This window comes from Mustela erminea, chromosome 13 (assembly GCF_009829155.1).
Source record: "Mustela erminea isolate mMusErm1 chromosome 13, mMusErm1.Pri, whole genome shotgun sequence".
Classification (NCBI taxonomy): domain Eukaryota; kingdom Metazoa; phylum Chordata; class Mammalia; order Carnivora; family Mustelidae; genus Mustela; species Mustela erminea.
This window is the reverse complement of record NC_045626.1, coordinates 84,498,521-84,522,052: the sequence shown is the minus strand read 5'-3', so window position 1 is coordinate 84,522,052 and position 23,532 is coordinate 84,498,521. Positions and strand designations below refer to the sequence as shown.

The window sequence follows — 23,532 nt, the reverse complement described above, 5'->3', positions numbered from 1 at the left end:
GGATGGCACCACTCCCAGCTTACTTTGCCACTAACTGGTTGTAGAACACTGGCCAAATGACTTCTCCAAGCTTTAGTTTTGTCACCTGTGAACTAAGGGGCAGGAGGACAAATTCTCCCAAGAGTTCCTTTTTCTAAGATCTAAGATTCTGGGATTCTAAGTCATATGGCAAGAAAAGGGAACCTGTTTTAGAAACTATAAAATAAAGGTTAATATATAGCTATGCTTTATCTTTCACACACAACATTACATTTATTACATGACCTAGTTTTAAAGGAAAGACTCCATTTTAGCCTTCCCAAATTTTCCTTTCTCCTTATTACACCAATACATGTATGTGTTCAGAGAAGTTTCAATAATGATTCAGAGAGTAAAAATACTGCGCCATATCCTTCTACTTTGGTTCTAACCACCTAAAAAGATGGAGAATATGCTCTTCTTTAAGCCTAACTAACTAAAGTCTAATAAACTAAGCCTAACTAACAAAAAGTCCAGCCAACTATTTTTCAATTTGAAATTCTGATAAAAGAATAAAAGATAGTTATGGATTAGCATTAATTTACTTCACTGAATTCAGATGATCTGTAAATAAATATGCGTACATGGAACGTATTCACAAAACACACTTTGTTATCCAAAGACTACTGACTGTTCAGTGAATTTAGCGTACAAGAACAAAAAAAGCAACGATAAGATCAAGGTTGTTGCTCAAGAACCAAGAGAAGTGAATTCCTTTTTTTTTTTTTTTTTAAGATTTATTTATTTGACAGAGAGAGAGAGAGAGAGAGAAATCACAAGTAGGCAGAGGGGCTGGCAGAGAGAGATGGAAGCAGGCTCCTTGCTGAGCAAAGAGCCCGATGCCGGACTTCGCACCCCGAGAAGTGAATTCTTTTTTTTTTTTTTTTTTAGAGAGAGAGCGAGATCACAAGTAGGCAGAGGCAGGCAGGGAGAGAGGGGGAGAAAGCAGGCTCCCTGCTGAGCAGAGAGCTGATGCGGGGCTCGATCCCAGGACCCTGGAATCATGACCTGAGCTGAAGGCAGAGGTTTAACCCACTGAGCCACCCAGGTGCCCCGAGAAGTGAATTCTTAAAAACAGTGTGTGCATGGGTGCCTGGGTGGCTCAGTTGGTTAAGCATCTGCCTTCAGCTCAGGTCATGATCCCAGGGTCCTAGGACTGAGCCCCTCATCAATCAGGCTCCTTGCTCAGTGGGGAGCCTGCTTCTCCCTCTGCCTGCCACTCCCCCTGCTTGTGCTGTCAAATAAATACATAAAATCTTAAAAAAAATGTATGCATAAGACATCCTCGTCTAGACTTCATTTCATAGCAACAATGATGACCATATTACCAATCAGTGGTTAACTTAGAGGCCATGAACAGTTTTCTACCTCTTATGCAAATAGCTCACATCTATATTCTTATCCAAAAGTGCTATATCCAAACATTGATGTGAAAACAGAAGCACTTTTTGTTTCATTCAGCACAGCTAATCTTTTTCATCTACATCAAATGACAGCATAGACTAATTCTGATAAGCCAAAAAACTTCCTGGATGATAGCATCCTTGAAAGGTCAAAATGTACAGTCAAAGCAGCACACATACACACACAAAAAGAAATTCCCTTTCTTTTCAAAATAGTCTGTTAATGAGTAAAAGAAAAACCGGTACAAAAATGTGTTGGAATTGGCCTGAGTCAAAATAATACTGGGTCTTTCAACAGAAAGCACTCTTTGTAGTAAGTCACTTTTGTAGTCTCTGGCAAAGTTTTTGCAGTCATTTTGTAGTCCGTGGGATTCATACCAACAATCCAATCAATTCTAGAACTATTCACCAAACTTATTCACCACAAAAACAACTATTTAAGAACCTGGTAAATGTATAAAATTGTTAAATGTGACAGACTCAAGATCAACAATAAGCTTTTGATGACAGTGATTTCATAACAACTGGAAGGTATAAATTAGCATAACCCTTCTGGAGAGATCCATGCTAATAGTCATATCAGAGGCCTTGCAAATGTTCACAGCCTTTGACTCAAGAACTCTTAGAGGAATTTATTCTAAGGAAGTATCAGGTGCAGAGATACTCATTCACTCTAATGTTACTCAAAACAAAAAAACTGGAAATTGGGGCGCCTGGCTGGCCCAGTGGGTAAAGCATGTGTTTTTGTTTTTTTTTTTTTTTTTTAAAGATTTTATTTATTTACTTGAGAGAGAGAGAGACAGAGAGCATAAGAGGGTAGAAGGTCAGAGATAGAAGCAGACTCCCTGCTGAGCTGGGAGCCTGATGCAGGACCTGATCCTGGTACTCCAGGATGATGACCCCAGCAAAGGCAGTTGTTTACCCAACTGAGCCATCCAGATGCCCAAGCATGCAGTTCTTGATCTTGGGGTTGTGAGTTCAAGCTCCACACTGGGTGCAGAGATTAGTTAAATAAGTAAGACTTTAAAAAAATAAATAAAGGGTGGCTCAGTTGGTTAAGCCGCTGCCTTCGGCTCAGGTCATGCTCCCGGGGTCCTGGGATTGAGCCCCACATCGGGCTCCTTGCTCAGCAGGGAGCCTGCTTCTCTTTCTGCCTCTGCCTGCCAAACTGCCTGGTTGTGTGTGCTCTCTCTCTCTCTCACAAATAAATAAATAAATAAAAACTTTTAAATAAATAAGTAAATAAATAAATCTTAAAAAGAAAAAGAAAACTGGAAATAATCTAAATAACTAAAAATAGAGAACTGGTTATTAAACAAATCATGGGTTATATGTGCAGAAAAATACTATGCAGTTTGCATGGAAATATGCTCAGTTTACATTAAATAAAAATAACACTACAGAGCAGAATATATATATTAACTAAACTTTATTTAATAGTATGTATACATGCAATTCTATATACACAAAAGCTGAAGGAAACCACACTGACTATAGCTCAGTCATGAGTTACAGGTGTTTTATACCGCGCTTTTCTGAAAATGTGTTATTTTTACAACCAAAAAACAAAAGCATTTACTTAAAACACTAGACACACAAGCAGGAAACTTAGGTCCAAGTTCCAGCTATGCTACTAACTATACTGACTTTATTGATGAGTCAACTTTATACATAAGGAAACAGAAGCAAATTAAGTGGAGATAAGTAAGCAGCTATTCATAGTTAAAAGATTAAACAATGTAAAACACAAAACACACTGTTAAATCTAAATCACTATATATAAAGCACTGATAAGATGAATCATATTTTAGGTCAAGATGCTGAATAAATGCTCAGGAAAAAGAGTGAAGCACTTTCACACTTTAAGGAAAAGTTTTATACACCCACCTCTCAATCCACCCAAAATTCTATTCAGGATCTTATTCAAAAGAACTGAGCATCTTTTTTCCTCAAAATTTTAAACTAAACTGAAAGAGCTATGCCACTCGCCAAATCAAGTTTAGATGATTAAGTATGTGTTTTCAGTCCAATGCCCTCTGCAGTGAGTCAGTTTTTGCAAAAAGTCTTGATTTATGATGCAATTCTATAAAATTGTGTGTATTGTTTAATAGGAAACAAATGATTTTAGCTCTCAAGGAGATTGAAAACTACTGTATTTTTAAAATATTTGACAACTCCCAAACAAAACAGATCACTAAATTTTATTACTAATGACAAAGATTAGGATTCAGTACTTTGTTATTATTTTACTATTTTATTATTTATTATTTTACTATTATTTATTATTTATTTACTTGAGAGAGACAGAGAGAGCGCCACTTCTTAAAATGAGACCAAGAGTTAACACTAATTTTGCAAGACAAACTCACAAGGTACACTGTTTTCAACTAACTAGAACTTCTTGTTTGAAAAGTCAAATTTCTTCAGGAAGGAAATACTAATGTTAACTTACTTTTCTAAAGCATTTTTCTGAAAATTCTGAACCTGAAGTCCCAAGTAAGGCCTCTCTAAAAGGCACGGGGACCTACATAAAATGCATTTGACATTTAGCTTGAACTTGACATAAGCGTCTACTCAAAGAACATGGTTGTAAGTCAACTACTGTGGCCTGAGTATAATGCTTCTTGAGTCACACTTGAGTACAAACTCCATTTGGATACTGTTGCAGCTATTCAAGTTTTGGTATTGCCCAGTTTCATAAGGCTGTGCTAAAGTTCAGGGAAGGGCTTCCTCTGATCCAGTCCCTCCCCGCCCCCCCCCCCAAAACCCCACTACAACCAACTAAAGCGTGTCTCTTACCTCCTGCTACAATTTAAAACATTTTAAGAAAAAAGTATTTTCGAAAAAGTATAAACAGTCATGCTTTCAAAGTTCAATTCCTTGCTCTACAAAAAATTCATCCAAAATTCTTTAAAAAGATTAACACACTGAGAGAAGCTGAAAATTAGGGAAATTTAAAACTAAGCTCGAGAATTTCTAAAGACTAAAAAAAAGAAAACAAGTTTTGACAGTTTAACAAATGAGGAAATGACTTTAAAAATATTGTGCCTTTTAACAGCCTCTGAAAAGTACAATATATCTGTATAGCAAAATGAGAAAAATATCAGGGAGCAAGAGTTCAAAAACCAAACAGCAAAATTCCTCTAACCATCAACCTTGTAATCTTATTTATTACACAATAACAGAACACTCAGAAAAGTCAGACAGCAACTAGTCAAATTTGTGGCTTTTTCTTTCTTTTTTGGGGGGAGGGGGGTTAGTGGCTTCTTAAGCTTTGCTGTTTCTATGAGACCTAGAAAGCTCTTTCACTGAACCCACAACCCTCCATTTCCTTTAATAGTCCACAATTTTCTCTTGAAAGCACACAGATTATGAAATCAGGCACAGTTAAAGTACTGAATAGGGACACCTGGGTGGCTCAGTACGTTAAATGTCTGCCTTCAGCTCAGGTCATGATCCCAGGGTCCGTGGATGAGTCAAATATCAAGACTCTTGCTTAGTGGGGAGGCTGCTTCTCCTCCTCCCTCTGCCTGCTACTCCCATTGCTTGTGCTTGCTCACTAATGGTGCTCTCTCTTTCTCTGACAAATAAAATCTTTAGAAAGTAAAAAAAATTAAAAAAAAAAAATTAAGTACTGGGCGCCTGGGTGGCTCAGTTGTTAAACGTCTGCCTTCCACTCCGGTCATGATCCAGCGTCGGAGCCCCACATTGCGTTCCCTGCTCTGCAGGAAGCCTGCTTCTCCCTCTGCCGCTTCCCCTGCTTGTATTCCCTCTGTCTGTCTCTCTGTGTCAAATAAATAAAATCTTTAAAAATAATAATAATAACAAAGTACTGATTAATCTTAGAACTTACATTTGTTTGTTACCTTTAAAAAAATATTTTCCTTGCTCGACTATAAGTATATAAAAATAATTATATAAAAAACAGCTATGGGGCACCTGGGTGGCTCAGTGGGTTAAGCCTCTGCCTTCGGCTCAGATCATGATCCCGGGGTCCTGGGATCAAGCCCCGCATTGGGCTCTCTGCTCAGCAGGGAGCCTGCTTCCCTTCCACTCTCTCTGCCTGCCTCTCTGCCTGCCTACTTGTGATCTCTCTCTGTCAAATAAATAAATAAATAAATAAATTTTAAATAGAATAAAATAAAAAACAGCTATATTCCTCATAAAGTTACAGTTAAGACCCCAAAATTCCATTTTTGGGTATATATCCAAGAGAATGAAAAACATATGTTCCACCAAAGCCTGTACATGGATATGTCATAACAGCACTATTCCAACAGCTAAAAGTACCTGCGGAAACAACCCAATGTCTGTTCATAGATGAATGGATAAAAAACATGGTATATCCATACAACTGGAATATTATTCAGCCATAAAAAGGAGCAAAGCACTGAGACAAACTACAATGTGGGTCGACCTTGAAATATATTAAGTGAAAAAAGCCAGATACAAAAGACCACATTTTATATGATTCCATTTATATGAAATGTCCATAATAGGCAAATCTCTAGTCAGCCTATACTTTCCGTTGCCAGGGGTTGAGGGAGGGAAGACTGAGAGTGACTGCTAGTGCATAGGGGTTTCTTCTGAGGTGGTGAATATGTTCTGGAACTGGTCAGTGGTGGTGGATGGACAACTCTGTGAACATACTAAATGCCCCCATTTTATTTATTTATTTATTTATTTTTTACTTTAAAAGCTAAACGTTCTGACAGATGAATTCTGTGTCTCAATTTTTTTTTTTTCTTGTATCTCAATTTTTAAAAATTCAATCAGGGTCATGTCTGCTGTCAAGAGGTAAATCAGGCTAAAATTTGACTTTCAGAAAATTATGACTATATAAAAATGAAACTAGTTTCCTGACACAGCTTAAAATCTAGCTGAGGGAAATTCCAAAGATGACTTCTTCAAAGGCTTAAATTAGCACACATAAACTCTCCCCCAATGTGACTACTTTGTTATTAAAAGGATAATTCACTTTCAGCTACTGAGGTTCTACCAAATATATTAAAATTATCATGACTGTTGGAAAACATAAAATTCTAACTAATCTACTCACTTCCTAAATAAACTTTTAATCCTTATATTGTTCACATAATTCTTATACCTTAAGACAACTACTTTTAAGACTAGCATTACTCACAAAAACACTTCAAAAATCCTGACCACAATCAAAATCATATCCAAAGGCTAGAATATGAAATTGTTTTAATTTCTTTTTAAGGTTTCAAGTTAAATCAAGCTTCAATAAACACCGGCAGTTTTATAAGAATTACTTTACAACTCTATTCCGAGGTCAGATTTTACATGGCATAGATCATGCTGCCTTTTCTTAAAGAAGTGGTTTCAGTAAACTGTGGTTTAGCATGCGGAGGAACTTTTGTTGCATTTTAATTATGAGTCATTGTGTGAACACAGAAGTTGTAAATATATACACACACACCCTCAAGCAGGAAAAGCAGTAGAAGGACAAATTATACCTGAAAAGACTGGTTTTGAATTCACCCATGTTATCAGGAAAACTTAACTAGTGATGCTACAGAAAGTGGACTGTATGTAATGCGCACTCTTGGTGCTGGTCCTAGTTCGGCCATACTAGTGGAATAACCTTAGCAAAATCATTTGACCCTCTGTAGGCCTCCATTTCCTCACTGGCGTCCAGGGTTTCTAAGTCTTACAACTCTCACCAGTCTTTGATTCTGCTGTTAAGCAGCTTAGAGCTGTGGGAGGCCTAGCAATTACACACTAGGCAGCTCTCATATTTTTGTGTACTTAGGCATCCATGCCATATAGAGTAATAAGAGAACTCGGGATTAGCCACAATGAAGAAGAAAAAAAGAAAAGTGCACATAGCTCCTGATGGTATTGGTTTACTCCAGTTGGACCTAATAAAGAGAAAGCACCTTTGCCAGTTTCCCAGGAGATAGGAGTGGTTCCTATGTCTCACCACACCCACTATAGTCGGTTTTTCCTAAAAGAAATCCAGTGGGGACGCTACAAAAATGCTGTAAAGCACCAAGTACTTTTAGTCACTGTACACTAATAGAACAGATCAATTCTAAATTAAAGAAATAAAACAGCTTTCTCTTTCTCAGAAAAAAGAAATAAACAGCTTTTATTTCAAACATTCAAGGAATTGTAGATGAGCACAGTGAGTTGTACGTATATTTAGCAATAAACACAATGTTAACCCAAAGAAAATGAATTATCTGTAGAACTAGGAGGTTCAAAGCACTGAGGTTCAACATAACATTATTCAACATAGTCCTTTAATGCTTTTCAGTTTACAACTCCAGCTTCCGGAGGAAAAGCTTCACTAAGGACTTGCTGAGATGCTTCACCTCTTTCATAGCAAGAAATAATCAGATCTACCTGTGATGGGGTAATGTCAATAAAACAGAAGTCACTACCACACAAACTGGTTTATAGAAGCCAAAGTTCAAATGAGGCCTACTCAAAAGTTGTTTCAGGTGGACCCCAAGATGACTTTCTGGAAGAGCTCCTCCAAAACAGGACAGTCCTAGAGAACCTGTCTCCCCTGATTTGTACATCAAACACACATACACACATTCTCCCTTTCTCTCTCTCAAAATAAATCTTTGTCAAATATGGCCAAAGACCAACCCTAGGTCACCTAAGTAATACCTACCTGTCTGGTTACGTCTGGCAGTATTCCTTTCGGAGGGGTACAGAGCTGTGGTTCCTAATCTGGTTCCTGTGGAGGGACCACTAAGTGGTACACTGATGGACTCTGCGGCGGCGGGGGGGTGAGGGGGAGTGGGGGGATGGGGGGGTGGGGGGGTGGGGGGGTGTCAGTGAAGTTCCTGAATGCCTATGCAAAATTTTGTCTCTGTGCACATTTTTCTGGGGAGAGAGCCCTTGGGCAGTCAAGACTTCTGAGGCTGTGAACCAAGGAAAGTTAAGAACCACTGGTTTGGCGCCAGATATAAAAGAGGAGAAATACACTGAAGGTACCCATGTGAATACAATAGGAAGTAATGCCTGTTATTTGAGGTGCAAATAACGAAGGGTGAGGTTTTTTCAAAACACAAGAAAATATGATACAATGGTCAGAAGTCCCTAAGGGTCAGTCCACTCTCCCTTCATCCTCTAGTCTAGATGGGGAAAATGAGCTGAGAGGCTCTTGCCCCAAACCACATATCATAGAGACAGGTTGACAAAGCTGAGAACCAGGTTTGGCAGGGTTTCTGCCAAGATGGTAGGTTTATACTTTTTTCAAAATGGGTTTGACCAAAATTCCCCATATCCTTATAAATACCCCACTTTATTAAGAAGGTAGCCTTCAAAAAATTTAAAATCAAGCTTAAGCATAGGGATTGGACTCATTAAAATGTCCCCAAATCATTAATCAAATTGCAAATCTTTCACAAAAGCCAGCACACAGATTTGTATGGGGGAACGTTAGTGGCTCATTATCACCTATTCTGTTGCTCTGACTCCAGTTTTGAAAAAGCAGCACAGGTCACAAGCTCATTAAATGAAGCTTCTAAATGTAATGGGAAAAGACAGCTATTGACAGCCTCTTAAAAAAGATACTAAGTCAGGGTCAAGCTGACTTCAAAGTGAATTTGTATGATTTCTATGTACAAGCTCCTTCTGAATCCTACTGAATACTTCCCTACCCTCTTAAAGTTAACATCAAGAGTGTTGCCTAAACACTAAATGATTTTTTTCAACACAGCTAATGGGGTCATTCATAAACTGAGAACAACATTTCCAGTAACCATGTTCACAAACACTACATGTAGTAGAAACAAAGATAATGGGCAGTTATTCTGAAACCAAATTAAAAAATAATTATTGTCATAAAAAGTTACAGGACCATTTGTTCCAATGCCAAACTGTGCCTCAGCATATGAAATTTAAAGCAGTCAAAAACTCAACCTCACCTGAGAAGTGCAACCGAAGTGACATTTGAACCCAAGTTCAATGACAGCATGCCCTTCAATTTCAAAGGAAGTGCTTTACTCATTAAAGGAGATTTAATGGCAAATGCTTCTAAGGCATACACACAGTCTCCAAAGACATGCATTATGATAAACTTTCTGACTGCTTGTGAATTATATTTAGCCCTTTCTATAAGCTCATACACAAGTCTCCCAGCCAAAGGTGTAACTGGCATAGGCCTCTGGAAGCACCTGTGGCCTGAAAATGCTTTAACCCATTCTCAAGGTTTTCTTTGCGGCAGTTTGAAGAAGGTTCGACCATTCTATTTTGGGTCAAGGAGACTCCCTTCCACCCCAAGTGACCTCAAGTGGGCCAGAGCAGTTTGGGGGAATGCACTGCGAGTGCTTTTTCACCAGGCCGTCGCCTGCGAGACTCCGAAAAGGATGGAGATCTGGTCCCCATCGAGGCGGCGAAAGAATGCGGCTGGGCTGTCTGGGGCTCACGACAGTCAGTCCGCTCTGGATCCCGCAGCCTGTGGTCAGGCTGTGGCGTCAGGAGCACGCGAAGAATCAGATCTCCGAGGCACGCAGAGGGAGGAGGCGGGGAGGGAACAAGAGCGAGGTTAGGTGTCTGCAGGTGTCTCCGGGGGGAGGGAAGAGGTCGTCGGGACCGGCACAGCCGAGTGACTAACAGTGCGGTTTTGGACTCGGACAAACTGGTCACATTGTCAGGCTGTGTGACCTTGAGCACAAAGCTCGACCGCGCTGCGGCTCAGTTTCCTCATCTCTAAAATGGGGGCTGTTGCAACGGAAAACGCACCTTGGAGCGCTTGGCACGGCGCCTGGCACATAGTAAGCGCTCCCTCCCTACAGCTACTACTGGCTCTCGGGCTCCTCTCACCGCCCGGAGGAACTGGGGAAAAACTGGGGAAGCCCCGAGCAGGGGAGTCCCCAGGAGGCGGATCCGGGGCTGGGGCGGGGGGACCCGGGCCGGGGACTCACCTAGCACGTCTGCCGAGCGGTGCCGGGCCACGAAGCACGCGTCGTCCCCGTAGCACGCGCCCTTCTTGAGAAGGCCCTTGCGGAAGTCTTTGCCGAAGCCGCAGCCGGCCGTCACCAGCCCGTAGTCACCGCCACCGCCGCCACCGGCCCTGGGGTCGGTCTGCGAGAGGCCGCCGAGCACGGCGCGGGCCACCAGCCGCCCGTACGAGAGGACCGAGAACATCGCCGCCGCCGCCCCCCCGAGGAGGCGGGGGGCCCGGGGAGCAGGAGGACGCGGAGGCCCGGAGCCGGCTCGCTCCTCAGCCGCAGCAGCGCCGCCGCCGGGGCGCTCCTCAGGGCGGCGCAGAGTCGCCGCCGCCGCCCGTGCCCGACGCGCGGGGCCTCGCACACGCTCCGCCGCGCGCACCGGAGCCAGAGCGAGGTCAGAGCCGGCGGCTCCTCCACCTCAGCCCAAGTGGGGTCCCGGCTGCAGCCACCGCTGCCGCCGCCATCTTCCGCTCCACTAGCGTGTTCCGGGCCGCGCCGGCAGCGCCGCCCCCTCCATGGCCACGCCTGTGGCCCCGCCCACAGTTCGCGGCTCAGGCCCAAGCCACGCCCCCTCAGGCTCGTTGCCTTATATAGTCTCCGAGGTCGAGCGTGCGCAGAGGGTGTGGACGCAATTTCGCCTGGGAGTTGTAGTCTCTCTACTTCATGGCTTAGTTCCAGAACCTGGGAGGTTTTCCCGCACAGGGAACCTAAATTAAGTTACTGAAAATCACAGATGGGCTGTTTGAAAGTTTCCTCCCTGTTTTAGCCATATATTTTAAAGGCTATTGTTTTAAATAAGCCCACCATCCCTTCAAAGAAAAACCCAAAAGAAACCAGGATCAGGTCATGTAGTATTACTCCACAGTACATACCTTAAGAAACTGAAGAACACAACGTTAGCGACATCTCCAGAATTTATATACCGGAAGGGTTTAGAGGCGGCAGTCTGGAAAGAAGAGCCATTTTACATGATATTTAGGAAAATTTGAGGAACTATTACTGTCTGTATTAGACTGGGGGGTGAACAGGCAGATAGTGATGGAGATAAAGAAATGGCCACTATAGATATATAGAAGTGTTTCAGACTTTGCAAATGATTCTGACAATCTGGGGATAAACAATTCCAGGCCCCAAATTTCTTTGCCCTAAATCTTAAATTTCCTGAGGGTCCACCTGTCTAAGCAGGTTTTCTGACTTCTAGCTTGAGTGCCCAGACAGGTCATGCAGTGGCAAAGACTTGCAAAGATGAGGCCCCTCGTTCTTTCCTTCCACGGCTGACACCTCTTCTCTTCAGAGGGACAGCCGCTGACAAGAAAGGCAGTTACTTTGCTTTTATTGTTCAGCTCTCAGCCCACCCCTAACAAAGACATCACAGTAGCCTTCTCCAGATTTTGATTGTTACTAACACACTTTTTCTGAAATTATTTAGGTTAAATAGCTAAATTTAACAAGGAGTTTGTATTCTAATGGAAAGATTAGTTCATCAAATATGTGTAATACGTTTATATGTGTGTATGAATGTACAGATTACATACCATCCCTGATGGGGCTTTACATAATCTAGCCCCTGCATACCTCTCCATCTCATCTGGTGCCATGTCCTTTCACTAACTGGGCTCCAGCCATGTTCACAGATGCTTCAGGGCCTATCCTCTTGCTCTTCCTTCTACTCACTAGAAAGTAATTTTGTTACCTCAGGGTCCTATGTTCTTTGTTGCTGTATCCCCAGAATGCATGGGCACACAGTAAATACTTTACTAAATGAATGAAAGAATGAATGAATAGTTCACTAGATCCTAAACTCCCTAAGGGCAAAACATCATTTGCCATTGTATTATGAGAATCCAGTGTACTGTCTGGCACATGGTAAGGGAGTTAGTAAGTGCATGTTGAATAAAAGAAGGAATAACTGAATAGGAACAATAAATAATATAAAAAAATCACATTTGTTGGATAAAAGAATGATTGGATGAAGAGTAGTTACAAATAAAAGAAAACTGAGATTTGAGACAAGTGATCCGATTTGGAATAATTTTTAGTTTTTTTCAAAACAAACATTTATAACCCAGATGCGTTGGTCCTTTTCCAGTTCACTTTCTTTTTAAAGATTTTATTTAGTTGTTTAAGAGAGAGAGGGAGAGAGAGAGAGAAAGAGAGAGCTAAAGAGCACGAGATGGAGGAGGGTCAGAGCAGGGAGCCTGATATGGGGCTCCATCCCAGGAGTCTGGAATCATGACCTGAGCCAAAGGCAGTTGCTTAACTGACTGAGCCACCCAGGCACCCTCCAGTTCACTTTTGACATTAGTGTAGCTACTCTGGGGATTTCCATTTCATTCTTCAAATGATTCTTTTTTATACCTTTCTTAATATATTGGAAGTCCTGCCAAACATTCACTCAAAGTGCATTGTTCCATTATCCTAATTACTATCATCATCAAACACTTCTGTGTTTCACAGTGTGCCAAGTGCTCTATATGTTTCTATCCTTAAGGATTTTCATAAAAATTGGATGGAATAAATCACTTTGCATAGTGAGCGGCATTTTGTCAAGTATGTGGACTAAGAAAAAGTTCATTTATGGTTGATTCCAAGATCGCAGTCACACCTTGCTATTTTTTATGACCCACAAGAATTGGGAGCACGCCCAGAAGAGGGGGCGGAGGCTTGCGGATCCTCTGCTTGGCATTTATGTCTATGCCAGCTGTGCTAAAGGTTGTTCTTTTAAGCAACACACACCACTACCAAATCCCAGCCAGGATGTCAGGTAACTCTACCCCAAGGACAAACTTTTTAAAATAGCATGTCAACCCCTATTCCTTGCCTTGTCAGACTTCTTCAGACTGCTCCTACCTTTCATTTTCAGGGCATATATTATTTAATTTCCATGTCATTCATAAGAACCGGTCGGATGAGACGAGCAGGAACCTAAGATGTGACTCTGAAGTTGGTAACCTCTGCTCTAATGGGGCTGCTGTTTCCAGTTAAATGATACCGGTGCCTTGAGTTTCCTGCAAATGAGTTGTTCACCCACAGCACAATGTGAACAGAATCCTTTCTTAAAGATCCTTTGCAGTTTTTGGAAAGAAGAGGAGACAGGGCCTCAGGTTCCCTTGAATCATTTATTCCAGAGACAGATCTGAAAAGTTTCACCATCGTGGGGAAGTCAGAAGAGGGTACTTTGAAAAAAAAAAAAAAAAAAAAAAAAAAAAGCACCTTCTCTTGCCCTCCCCCAGAAGCACAAATCCCTTTTGACATTTCGATAGATTTAAAAAGCCCCAAGAGTTTTCTTCCTTAACAGAATTACATTCCTAGCACTTCAAAGATTCCTGGGAGGTCAGTTGTCACTCTCAAAGGGGAACAAGTGGTGAAAATACCATCTGAGCTCCCAGGGCACCTCTGTGGCATTAGGAAAGAGCTTTGCACTGGAGTCACCCCCAGCTCCTAAAAAAAGAAAAAAAAATCCCTAATATGATTTTCTGCCAGAGTGGTGCACTGATCTCTCCTAATTTCTTTTTACTAACCTATTCAAAAGGAGCACTAATTAGTTTATGGCAATGTTTCTCAACCTTGGCACTACTGACATTTGAGGCCAGATAATTTTTTATCATAAAGCCCTGTTCTGTGCGTTGGAGGGGGCTTAGCCAGTTTCCCTGGTTTCTACCTATTAGATGCCAGTAGCACACCTCGCCCCCTAGTTAGGACAACCAAAAATGTCTCCAGATATTGCTAAATGGCCCCTGGGGGACAAAATTGCTCCCCCGCCCTTAGAACTACTGGGTAGATGGGATGCCTGGGTGGCTCAATAGGTTAAGCCTTTGCCTTTGGCTAAGGTCATGATGGACTGAGGCCCACATTGGGCTCTCTGCTCAGCAGGAAGCCTGCTTCTCCCTCTCCCTCTGTCTGTAGCTCCCCCCTTATGATCTCTCTCTCTCTTTGTCTCTCTGGCAAAACAAAAAACAAACAAACAAACAAAAAAACCCCAACCCCCCCAAATACCACTGACTGGGTGATAACAATGCAATGCAAGTTAGTAAATACTTGAAGAGCACTTTGTGATGTTTGAGGCTGGGGGATAAGGACAAAAGACATTGGTACCTTCATGGCAATCACAGTGGAGCAGGAGGGTTAAAGTTAAGTAAATATATAGAAAAAATAAACATCATCGGTTGAAATAAAAAAAGGAGCATGAGGAGGAGAAATGGAACCCGCTGGGGTGGGAGAAGTACTAAGGGTACTTTACGAAGAGGTGACATTTAGAAGAGACCTGAATGCACAGAGAGAGGTCTGAGGCAGGGGGACAAGGGGATGGTCAGTGTGCGTGGAAGATATAGAAACTAAACAAATGCAGAGTGTGACCAGAGAAGAACAAGGATGTACTGTTCCACGTTAGAGTCTGAATGAAGAATAATGAGGGACTGAGCTAGGAGAGGAGTCTAGGAGCTATTTGGCCATAAAAAGGAGTGAAGCAGTGACACATGCCTCAACATGGATGACCCTCGAAAACGTGATGCTCGATTAAAGAAACCAGTCCCCAAAGACCACATGTTGTATGCTTCTCTTTATATAAAATGTCTGGAGGGGCAAACCCATAGAGACGGAAAGCAGATTAGGGGTTGCCAGAAGCTGGGTGTGGGGGAATGGGAAGTGACTCTTAGTGGGTGTGGAGTTTCTTCTTGGGGTAATAAAAACGTTCTGGAATTAGATAGTGGTGAGGGTTGCACAACCTTATACAAAAAATATTGAGCTGTGCACTTTAAAGGGCAAATGTTATAGTGCATGAATTGCATCTAAGGTTAAAAAATAGTTGAGGGGGTGCCTGGGTGACTGGGTTAAAGCCTCTGTCTTTGGCTCAGGTCATGATCCCAGGGTCCTAGGATGGAGCCCTGCATCGGGCTCTCTGCTCAGCAGGGAGCCTGCTTCCCCCACCTTTTCTCTGCCTGCCTCTCTGCCTGCTTGTGATCTCTGTCTGTCAAATAAGTAAGTAAATAAATAAATAATCTTTTAATAAAATAAATAAATAAAAAATAGTTGAGGACCTACTGCAGAGATCATTATTTGCTAAGCTTACCTGCATGAAGCTGGAAACACAAAGGGGTCACCAAATGCTTTACATATGCCAGTGACAATAATAAAGTAATAAGTTTTATTACAATTATAATAAAATAATAATAATATATATAAATAATAATATATATTATATTATATATAATAATATATATAATAATATAATTATATATATTATAAATAATATATAAATATAATAAAATAATAAACAATAGTAATGAGAAGAAGAATGAGAGTGAGAACGATGGACACCTGCTTTACCTGTACCATCCGCTCTGACGACCTAATCATGTGACTACCCGACAGTCCCACCTGCTGTTTCCTTCACAGCCTGTAGGACTCATCTATTTTGTCAACTGTTTGGCTCCTCCCTAACACGTAAGTTCTACGAGAGCAGGGAATTTTTGTCTACTTCATTCACTACTTTATCTCAAGTCTCCAGAACACTGCATGGCAAGTCCAGGCGCTGAATAAATCTGGGACGTGAATGCTGTTGAACAAAAGAACTTTAGAGATCACACCGAACAAGTAATTTATTCTACAGCTGAAGAAAGGGAGCAAGAAACATGTTCATCCCCTACAAAGTTCATGGGTGGAGCTGGGCTGAACTGGAGAGGTCTCTAGGAAGCTCCTGGTGCCTGCCCGGCCAATCCCTTTTGAAGGAACTAGCCACAGGTTGTTCTTTTCATCCAACTTACCTTGCTTTGCATTGTGTGTGATGGTCACGTTTTTTTCCCACCTAGCATCCATTTCCCTCCATTGTCTGATAATAGTATTTTGATTTTCCTTGTAGGTGTAATCCAACACCCGAGGTGGACACATGGCCCTGCTCTGACCAATCAGAGCACGGCATTCTCTTCGTCACCGTGATTGGTCCAGAGTGAAGGCACGTGACCCAAGGTAGGCCAGTGAAACTCCACCATGCAATTTGCTAAAAGTATTAAGAAGGAGAAATTCTCACCAGGGTTTGTAAGCTGGTGGACTACAAGCCTGGAGCTGCTGATGGCCATTTTTGCCAGTGCTCGGGAAGGGCTGGCCTGAGAATAAAGGCAATACAAAGAGAAGCAGAGCCTACAGAGGGTAAGAAAGAGAGGCCTGGTGACACTGAGCACACCCCCGAAACCAACTTTACCTGCAAAAGGAACAGTCCCTGAACGTCTATTATTTCCCTTTTTTGCTCAAGTCTGTTTGAGTTTGGCTTGCAACACTGTGAAGCCTGACAAACATGTCATGTGACCCAGGTACCATGGTTACATTTATTGAACCAAGAATAAGTCCCCAAACCAAAGGCAGCTGTGAGGGGGAAATTATCCTCTGCTTATTCACATAGGGGAGGAGGAGCTCCCAATCCTCATTAGAAAAACGAGTGAAGGCAAACTTCTGGGCTCTTCCTTTTGTGCCTCCTTGAGATGAGGAGTGCTTTGTCTGATTCGTGGGTTTGGGAGAAGATCCTGAGCATGTTGCCCAGTCTCTTTCTCTTTTTTTCTTTCTCGCTGTGGTCTGACCTTGGGGTACTCATGTTTCCTCCTCCAACTTGGGGAGCCTGTCCCTATGGAGGAGGCTTGCAGTAATCCAGCCGACACGAGGATCTCTGTAATCCAGAAGGGGGAACTGAGAGCACCCAGAAGCCATGATCTTCAAGCAGCCTTATCCATAAAGCTGATACTTTTGAGCCCCGGCTGCCCGATTCATACATCAACTTCTCAGTGGGTTTAGAATTTGGAAAGACCGAGGAGGGTGTAATTAATGATCACCCCATACGTTTACCCCCAACCTGTTCATTTTCTCTTCAGAAAGCTTTGAGAGACAGGCAGGAGGACTGACATTTGGGGGCTAAAATAGCACAGGGAGATCAAGTTTCTGGTGCAGTCAGGGCCCTAGGCTCAAAGGTAATTGTGGGTCAAGTGGGTTTTGACCTGGGTATTTTGTGACAGCTACAGTTGTTTGGCAGGATTTTAACTGGCAGTGGCCTGAGTACAAGGGCCTCTTGGGCAGGCCTTGACCTTACCCCTGTGAGCACAGCTTTGACCTCAGCAGGTGGTGGGGACAGGGATTAGGTTATTGGGGGAAAAAATCTTTTTGTCCCAGGAAAGGCTTACTCTATAGAGGGCAGAATTTTAGTCTCCAAATATTTAGGCTCTGGAGGACAGATTTTTTGCTTCTTGTAGAATGTCTTTCAGCAAAATTTTAGACTAGACTTTAAAACAGCCAAGGCAGCTAAATTATACAGGGTCTGCAGAGCTCTTTGTGAGATGGTAGCCTCCTTGCAGCAGGAACACAGAGTGTAGGTGGATGCCACAAAGTTAACAACCTCAAATCCGTTCTTCTGTGGGCTATTCTGAGCTTCCTTTGGGGCCATGAGCCAGACCCATGGAGGGGATGATTTCTTAACATTTATTTGGTCTGTCACATGCTGCTAAGGCTCATTTCACCACTGCGATCCCAGGATGGCTTTGTTCTGCTAACTGAGTAAACCTTGATCATGGCTTTGGATTTAGGGAGCTCAGACTCTGCCTTTACTCACAGAATGGGGTATATTTTATTAATGAAAACAAAGGAAAAGAATAGAACCCTTATTATACAGGAGGCAGTGTTTCTTTATGAATTGAGGTGGAGAAAGCTAAGAGGGCAGTTAATGATGCTTATACCCAGAAGACTTTGTCTCTGGGAAACATGTTTGGTGAGGAAATCAGAGAGGGATGAAGATTTTTTTATTTTTTATTTTTAAAATACACTTCTGTCATGCTACAGAACAGAACCAGCGGAAAGATGGAAGACAAATAAGGGATTGGCTTACTAAACTGGAGGGGAGAAGGCAGGGATTTTTTTTTTTTTAAGCTAGAACTGTGATATTAGTAGACCAACCAGACAGATATGACAAGGGAATAAATGAGTTTCTGAAGGCTCAGCTAGGCAGATATTAAGAGGGAGAAAAGACACATTCATCTATGGAAATTTAGGAGGAATCCAAGGTAATATTACAGGTTAATGGAAACAATTATTATTACTTATTATTTTTTTAAAAAATTTAAAAAAGATTTTATTTATTTATTTGAGAGAGAATGAATGAGAGAGAGCATGAGAGAGGAGAAGGTCAGAGGGAGAAGCAGACTCCCCAAGGAGCTGGGAGCCCAGTGCGGGACTCGATCCTGGAAGTCCCGGATCATGACCTGAGCTGAAGGCAGTCGCTCAACCAACTGAGCCACCCAGGTGCCCCATTATTTATTATTTTTTAAAGATTTATTCTTTCAGAGTGCAAGCAGAAGAGGAGCAGAGGGAGAGGGAGAGAATCCCAAGACGACTCTGAGCTGAGTGTGGAGTCCGATGCAAGACCACACTACTTGAGCTGAAACGAAGACCAACTGAGACATCCAGGTGCCCCTATTATTATTATTTTTAAAGATTTTATTTTTATTTATTTTTTTTAAAGATTTTTATTTATTTATTTGACAGAGAGAAATCACAAGTAGATGGAGAGGCAGGCAGAGAGAGAGAAAGGGAAGCAGGCTCTCCGCTGAGCAGAGAGCCCGATGCGGGACTCGATCCCAGGACTCTGAGATCATGACCTGAGCCGAAGGCAGCGGCTTAACCCACTGAGCCACCCAGGCGCCCTTAAAGATTTTATTTTTAAGTAATCTTTTAAGTAATTTTAAGTAATCAGGTGGGTCTCAAACCCACAACCCCAAGATCAAGAGTTGCATGCTCCACCTACCTAGCCAGCCAGGCACCCTGGGGAAAAAAATTATTTTTGAATGGTGTGAGGACATTGGTTATCCCTCTGGAGAAAAAACCTAAACTGAACCCCTAACTCATACAATATACAAGAGTAAGAGTAAATTCCAGCGGTCAAAAGCATATTGGGATGAGAAATGATGGCTTCGATAATAAAAGAGTACATGTGGTTAAGAATAATTTTGATCATGGGGTGCCTGGGTGGCTCAGTGGGTTAAAGCCTCTGCCTTTGCTCAGGTCATGATCTCAGGGTCCTGGGATCGAGCCCCACATTGGGCTCTCTGCTCAGCGGAGCCTGCTTCCCCCTCTCTCTCTGCCTGCCTCTCTGCCTACTTGAGATCTCTCTCTCTCTCTTTCTCTGTCCAATAAATAAATAAAATCTTTTTAAAAAAGAATAATTTTGATCAATTTGATTACATTTAAAGCTCCTCAAAATAAATCAAAGGCCTGCACATGAGAGCTAAAACTATAAACCTCTTAGAAGAAAATATAGAAAAGAAGCTTCATGACCTAGGATTTGGCAATAATTTTTGGTCATGACTGCAAAAGCACATGCAACAGAAGAAAAAATAGATAAATCAGACTAAGTCAAAATTTAAAACCTCTGTTCATCAAAGATTATAATCAGCAGAGTGAAAAGGCAATCATGGAATGGGAGAAAATGTATGGAAATGATATATCTGATATGGAGTTAATATCAGAATATGTTAAAAAAAAACCCTCACAACTCAACAACAGGAAAAAAAAAAGGATTAAAAAATAAGCAAAGGACTTGAATAGAAATTTCTTTTTTCTTTCTTTCTTTTTTTTTTTTTTTAAAGATTTTATTTATTTATTTGACAGAGAGAGATGACAAGCAGGCAGAGAGGCAGGCACAGAGAGAGGAGGAAGCAGGCTCCCTGCTGAGCAGAGGGCCCGATGCGGGGCTCTATCCCAGGACCCTGAGATCATGACCTGAGCTGAAGGCAGCGGCTTAACCCACTGAGCCACCCAGGTGCCCCTTGAATAGAAATTTCAAAGAAGATACATAAATGGCCAATAATCACAGGCAAAGATGCTCACCATCACTAATCATTAGGGATATGAAAATCAAAACCACACAGATGGCACCTCACATACATTAGGATGGTTACTATATTATATAATAAGTATCATTTTAATTATAGTAATAATAATAATAAACCAGAAAATAACAAATGTTACCAAGGATGTGGAGAATTTGGAACCCTTGTGCACTGTTGGTGGGAATGTAAACTGGTGTAGCTGCTGGGGAAATCAGTATGATGGTTCCTCCAAAATTAAACGTATGATCCAGCAATTCCACTTCTGGGCGTATACCCAAAAAAACTGAAAGCTGGAACTTGAACTGTTATTTGTTCATGGCGGTATTAGTCACAATAGCCAAAAGGAGGAAGCGACACCAGTGTTCAGCTATGGGTGAATAGATACATAAAATGTGGGATCTACTATCCATGCAATAAAAATATTAGCCTTAGAAAAGAAGGATATTCTGATGCCTCCTCAAACATGGATGAATTTTTTTTTTAAGATTTTATTTGTTTATTTGACAGACAGAGATCACAAGTAGACAGAGAGGCAGGCAGAGAGAGCGAGGAAGGGAAGCAGGCTCCCTGCTGAGCAGACAGCCCGATGAGGGACTCGATCCCAGGACCCTGAGATCATGACCTGAGCCGAAGGCAGCGGCTTAACCCATTGAGCCACCCAGGCGCCCCATGGATGAATTTTGAAGATATTATGCTAAGTGAAATAAGCCAGACACAAAAAGGTAAATAATATAGAATTCCACTTGTATGAGATACGTAGAGTAGTCACCTTTATATAGACAGAAAGCAGAGTGGTGGTTACTGTGGACTGAAGGGTAGAGGGAATGCAGAGTTATTTTTTTCATGTGTATGGAGTTTCAGTTTTGGAAGACAAAAAGAGTTCTAGAGATGGACGGGGTGATGGCTGCAGAGCAATACTAATACATTAGTACTAGTTCAGTACTAATGCCACTGAACTGGGGAGTTTGGATGGCTCAATCCTTAAGCATCTGCCTTCTGCTCAGGTCATGATCCTGGGATAGAGCCCTGTATCAAGCTTCCTGCTCGGCAGGAAGCCTGCTTTCTCCTGCTCCTACTCCCCCTCCTTGTGTTCCCTCTCTCGTTATGTCTCTCTGTCAAATAAATAAATAAAATCTTTTTTAGAAATACCACTGAACTTAAAAAGGGCATCTTAAATTTTATGTTATGTATATTTTACCACAGGTAACATTTTTAAAAGCTTCTGCACAACAAAAGGCATCATAAAAATAGTTTTTTAAAAAGATAATCTATAGACTGAGAGAAGATATTTATAATGCATAAAGTCAAAAAGGATTAGTATCCAGAGTACATAAAGAACTTCTTCACAATAGTAAAGAAAATGAACTCAATAGAAAAGTAGAAAGATATGAGAAATGACCAACAGGGTATTAAATTAATTATACATAGAGGCTGTTAGAGTGAGGTGGCTTAGTGCCTTAACAGCCTACATAAGCAAACCCAAAGATAAGCCTGTAGGTGCCTCAAGGTTATGAAATTCAAACCTAAGGACAACCTGTCACAAAGAGCCAACCGGGCTCTCTCACATAAGGCAATCAAGTGATTTCCTTGCTTTGCCTCCTGGTCTTCCTGGAAGTCTTGCTCCTAGCTCCTGTTGGTGCTCCTAACCACTTCCAGTTTGGTACTACCACAAATGATTTGTGCTCAAGGAAACTCCTAAAATTTTTAATATGCCTCAGTTTAGCTTTTAATGAGAGCATTTCTGAAGAGAAACGCAGTTGTCCAACAGACATGTGAAGAGATAGGTGATCTCACTAGTGATCAGGTACATCATTACAGTGGGGAGGCTCCATTAGGGTGAGCAGAGAAGGACTCTGAAAGATGTCATTTGATCTGAAACCTAAATGAAAAGTTGAGAAAAAACCACTAGCCATTTATAGTTCTGGAAGAAGGGCATTCCACGCACAGGGAACAGCCAGTGCAAATGTCCTGGGGGTGGGAATAGGTTGGGCCGTGTCTTAGCTTGGGCTGTCATAACAAAATACCATAACTGGGCGGCTTAAGCAACAGAAATTTATTTTCTCATAGTTCTGGAAGTCTGAGATCAGGGTGTCAGTGTGGCTGGGTTCTTCTGAGGCCTCTCTTTCTGGCTTGCCTATTACCTCATCCATAATCCACTTCCTTATGATCTCATTTAACTTTAATTATCTCCTAAAAGTCCTGTCTCCAATTATGGTCACTGAGAATTGGGACTTTGACATATGAATTTTGAGGAATGTCAACATTTAGTTTATAACACTTTGGTGAGGTGCTTATTTTAAAAAAGTGTATTTAAGGAGGCCAGGATTTTGGGACTAAAATGTGGAAGTGAGAGCCCAGAGAGTGCCTGAGACTGGATAAGATGAATGACTCCTTCTGTAGTGTATTGTTTAGAAATATAAAGAATTGTGTCTTATTCATGCCAAGGGACTTGTGGGAGAAATGATATGGGCTTTAAAAAAAATTCCTTGCCAAAAGCACAAAATCTCTGTCCCTACTACAGGGGGTTTCTGTCCTCTGAGTTTGACAACAGATTGGAATGCAATTCCTAAGTTCTTTTTTTTTTGCTACCTCCATGGTAACACAGGGCTCGAAAGTAATGGGTTTTACTAATTACTGGGGAACAATAAAAGTATAACAAACAATGTCAAAAGTTACAACATGACTCATTCAAACAGAGGATAAACATGTGAAAAATTTATTCCACTTGTTAAAAAGGAAACAGCTGGGTCAGAGAGCATTTTGAGAAGTAGGAAACTTAAATAAAAAACTGATTAATCTCCACAGGGTAATAAAGACTACACATTTCAGGGTTTTACCCCCGCCACCATTGGACAGGAATGATTTGAAACTTTCTCAGACAAAAAACCTGAGCTTTTAACCAATAGTAGATAACTTGGCAAACAAAGGTACATTCCTTGGCTTACATCTACACCAGGGGGCCAAATCTGGCCCTGATGCTTACATTTGTAATAAAGTTTTATTGGAACACAGTCACAGCCATTAGTTTACATGTTGTCTAAGGCTGCGTTTGTTCTACAACAAGAGAAAGTGCTAAGACAACAGAGTTGAATAGTTGAGCATATAGCCTGAGAGCCTGAAATATTTTGCTATATGGACCTTTACAGGAAAAATTTCCAGACCCCTGCCAGAGAATTCATCCTTAGGTGGGCTTGTTCGACAATGTCTTAGATAACATTGAAAGAACTATGCTGCCATCTCTTGGTCTTATTTCCAAATTCTGTATAAGTTTTCTTCAAAAGGAGATGTATGGCTTAAAAATTGGGGGGGACATTT

General features: G+C 41.6%; 1 protein-coding gene across 3 annotated transcripts in view; it reads right to left on the bottom strand.

The window, feature by feature from the left end:
- PPTC7 (protein phosphatase targeting COQ7) overlaps positions 1–10,890 on the bottom strand; it is a 39,780-nt gene extending 28,890 nt beyond the window's left edge. The window contains exon 1 of one of the 3 annotated variants that reach the window (XR_004278119.1): positions 10,331–10,890. Coding sequence is in view for 2 of the 3 variants with exons in the window: in XM_032310783.1 (XP_032166674.1) it covers positions 10,331–10,553 (223 nt within the window). In the remaining variant the exon portion in view is untranslated. The remainder of the gene's footprint in view (positions 1–10,330) is intronic. The other 2 variants (XM_032310783.1, XM_032310782.1) reach the window with 2 other exon arrangements.
- Positions 10,891–23,532: the final 12,642 nt, after the last annotated feature.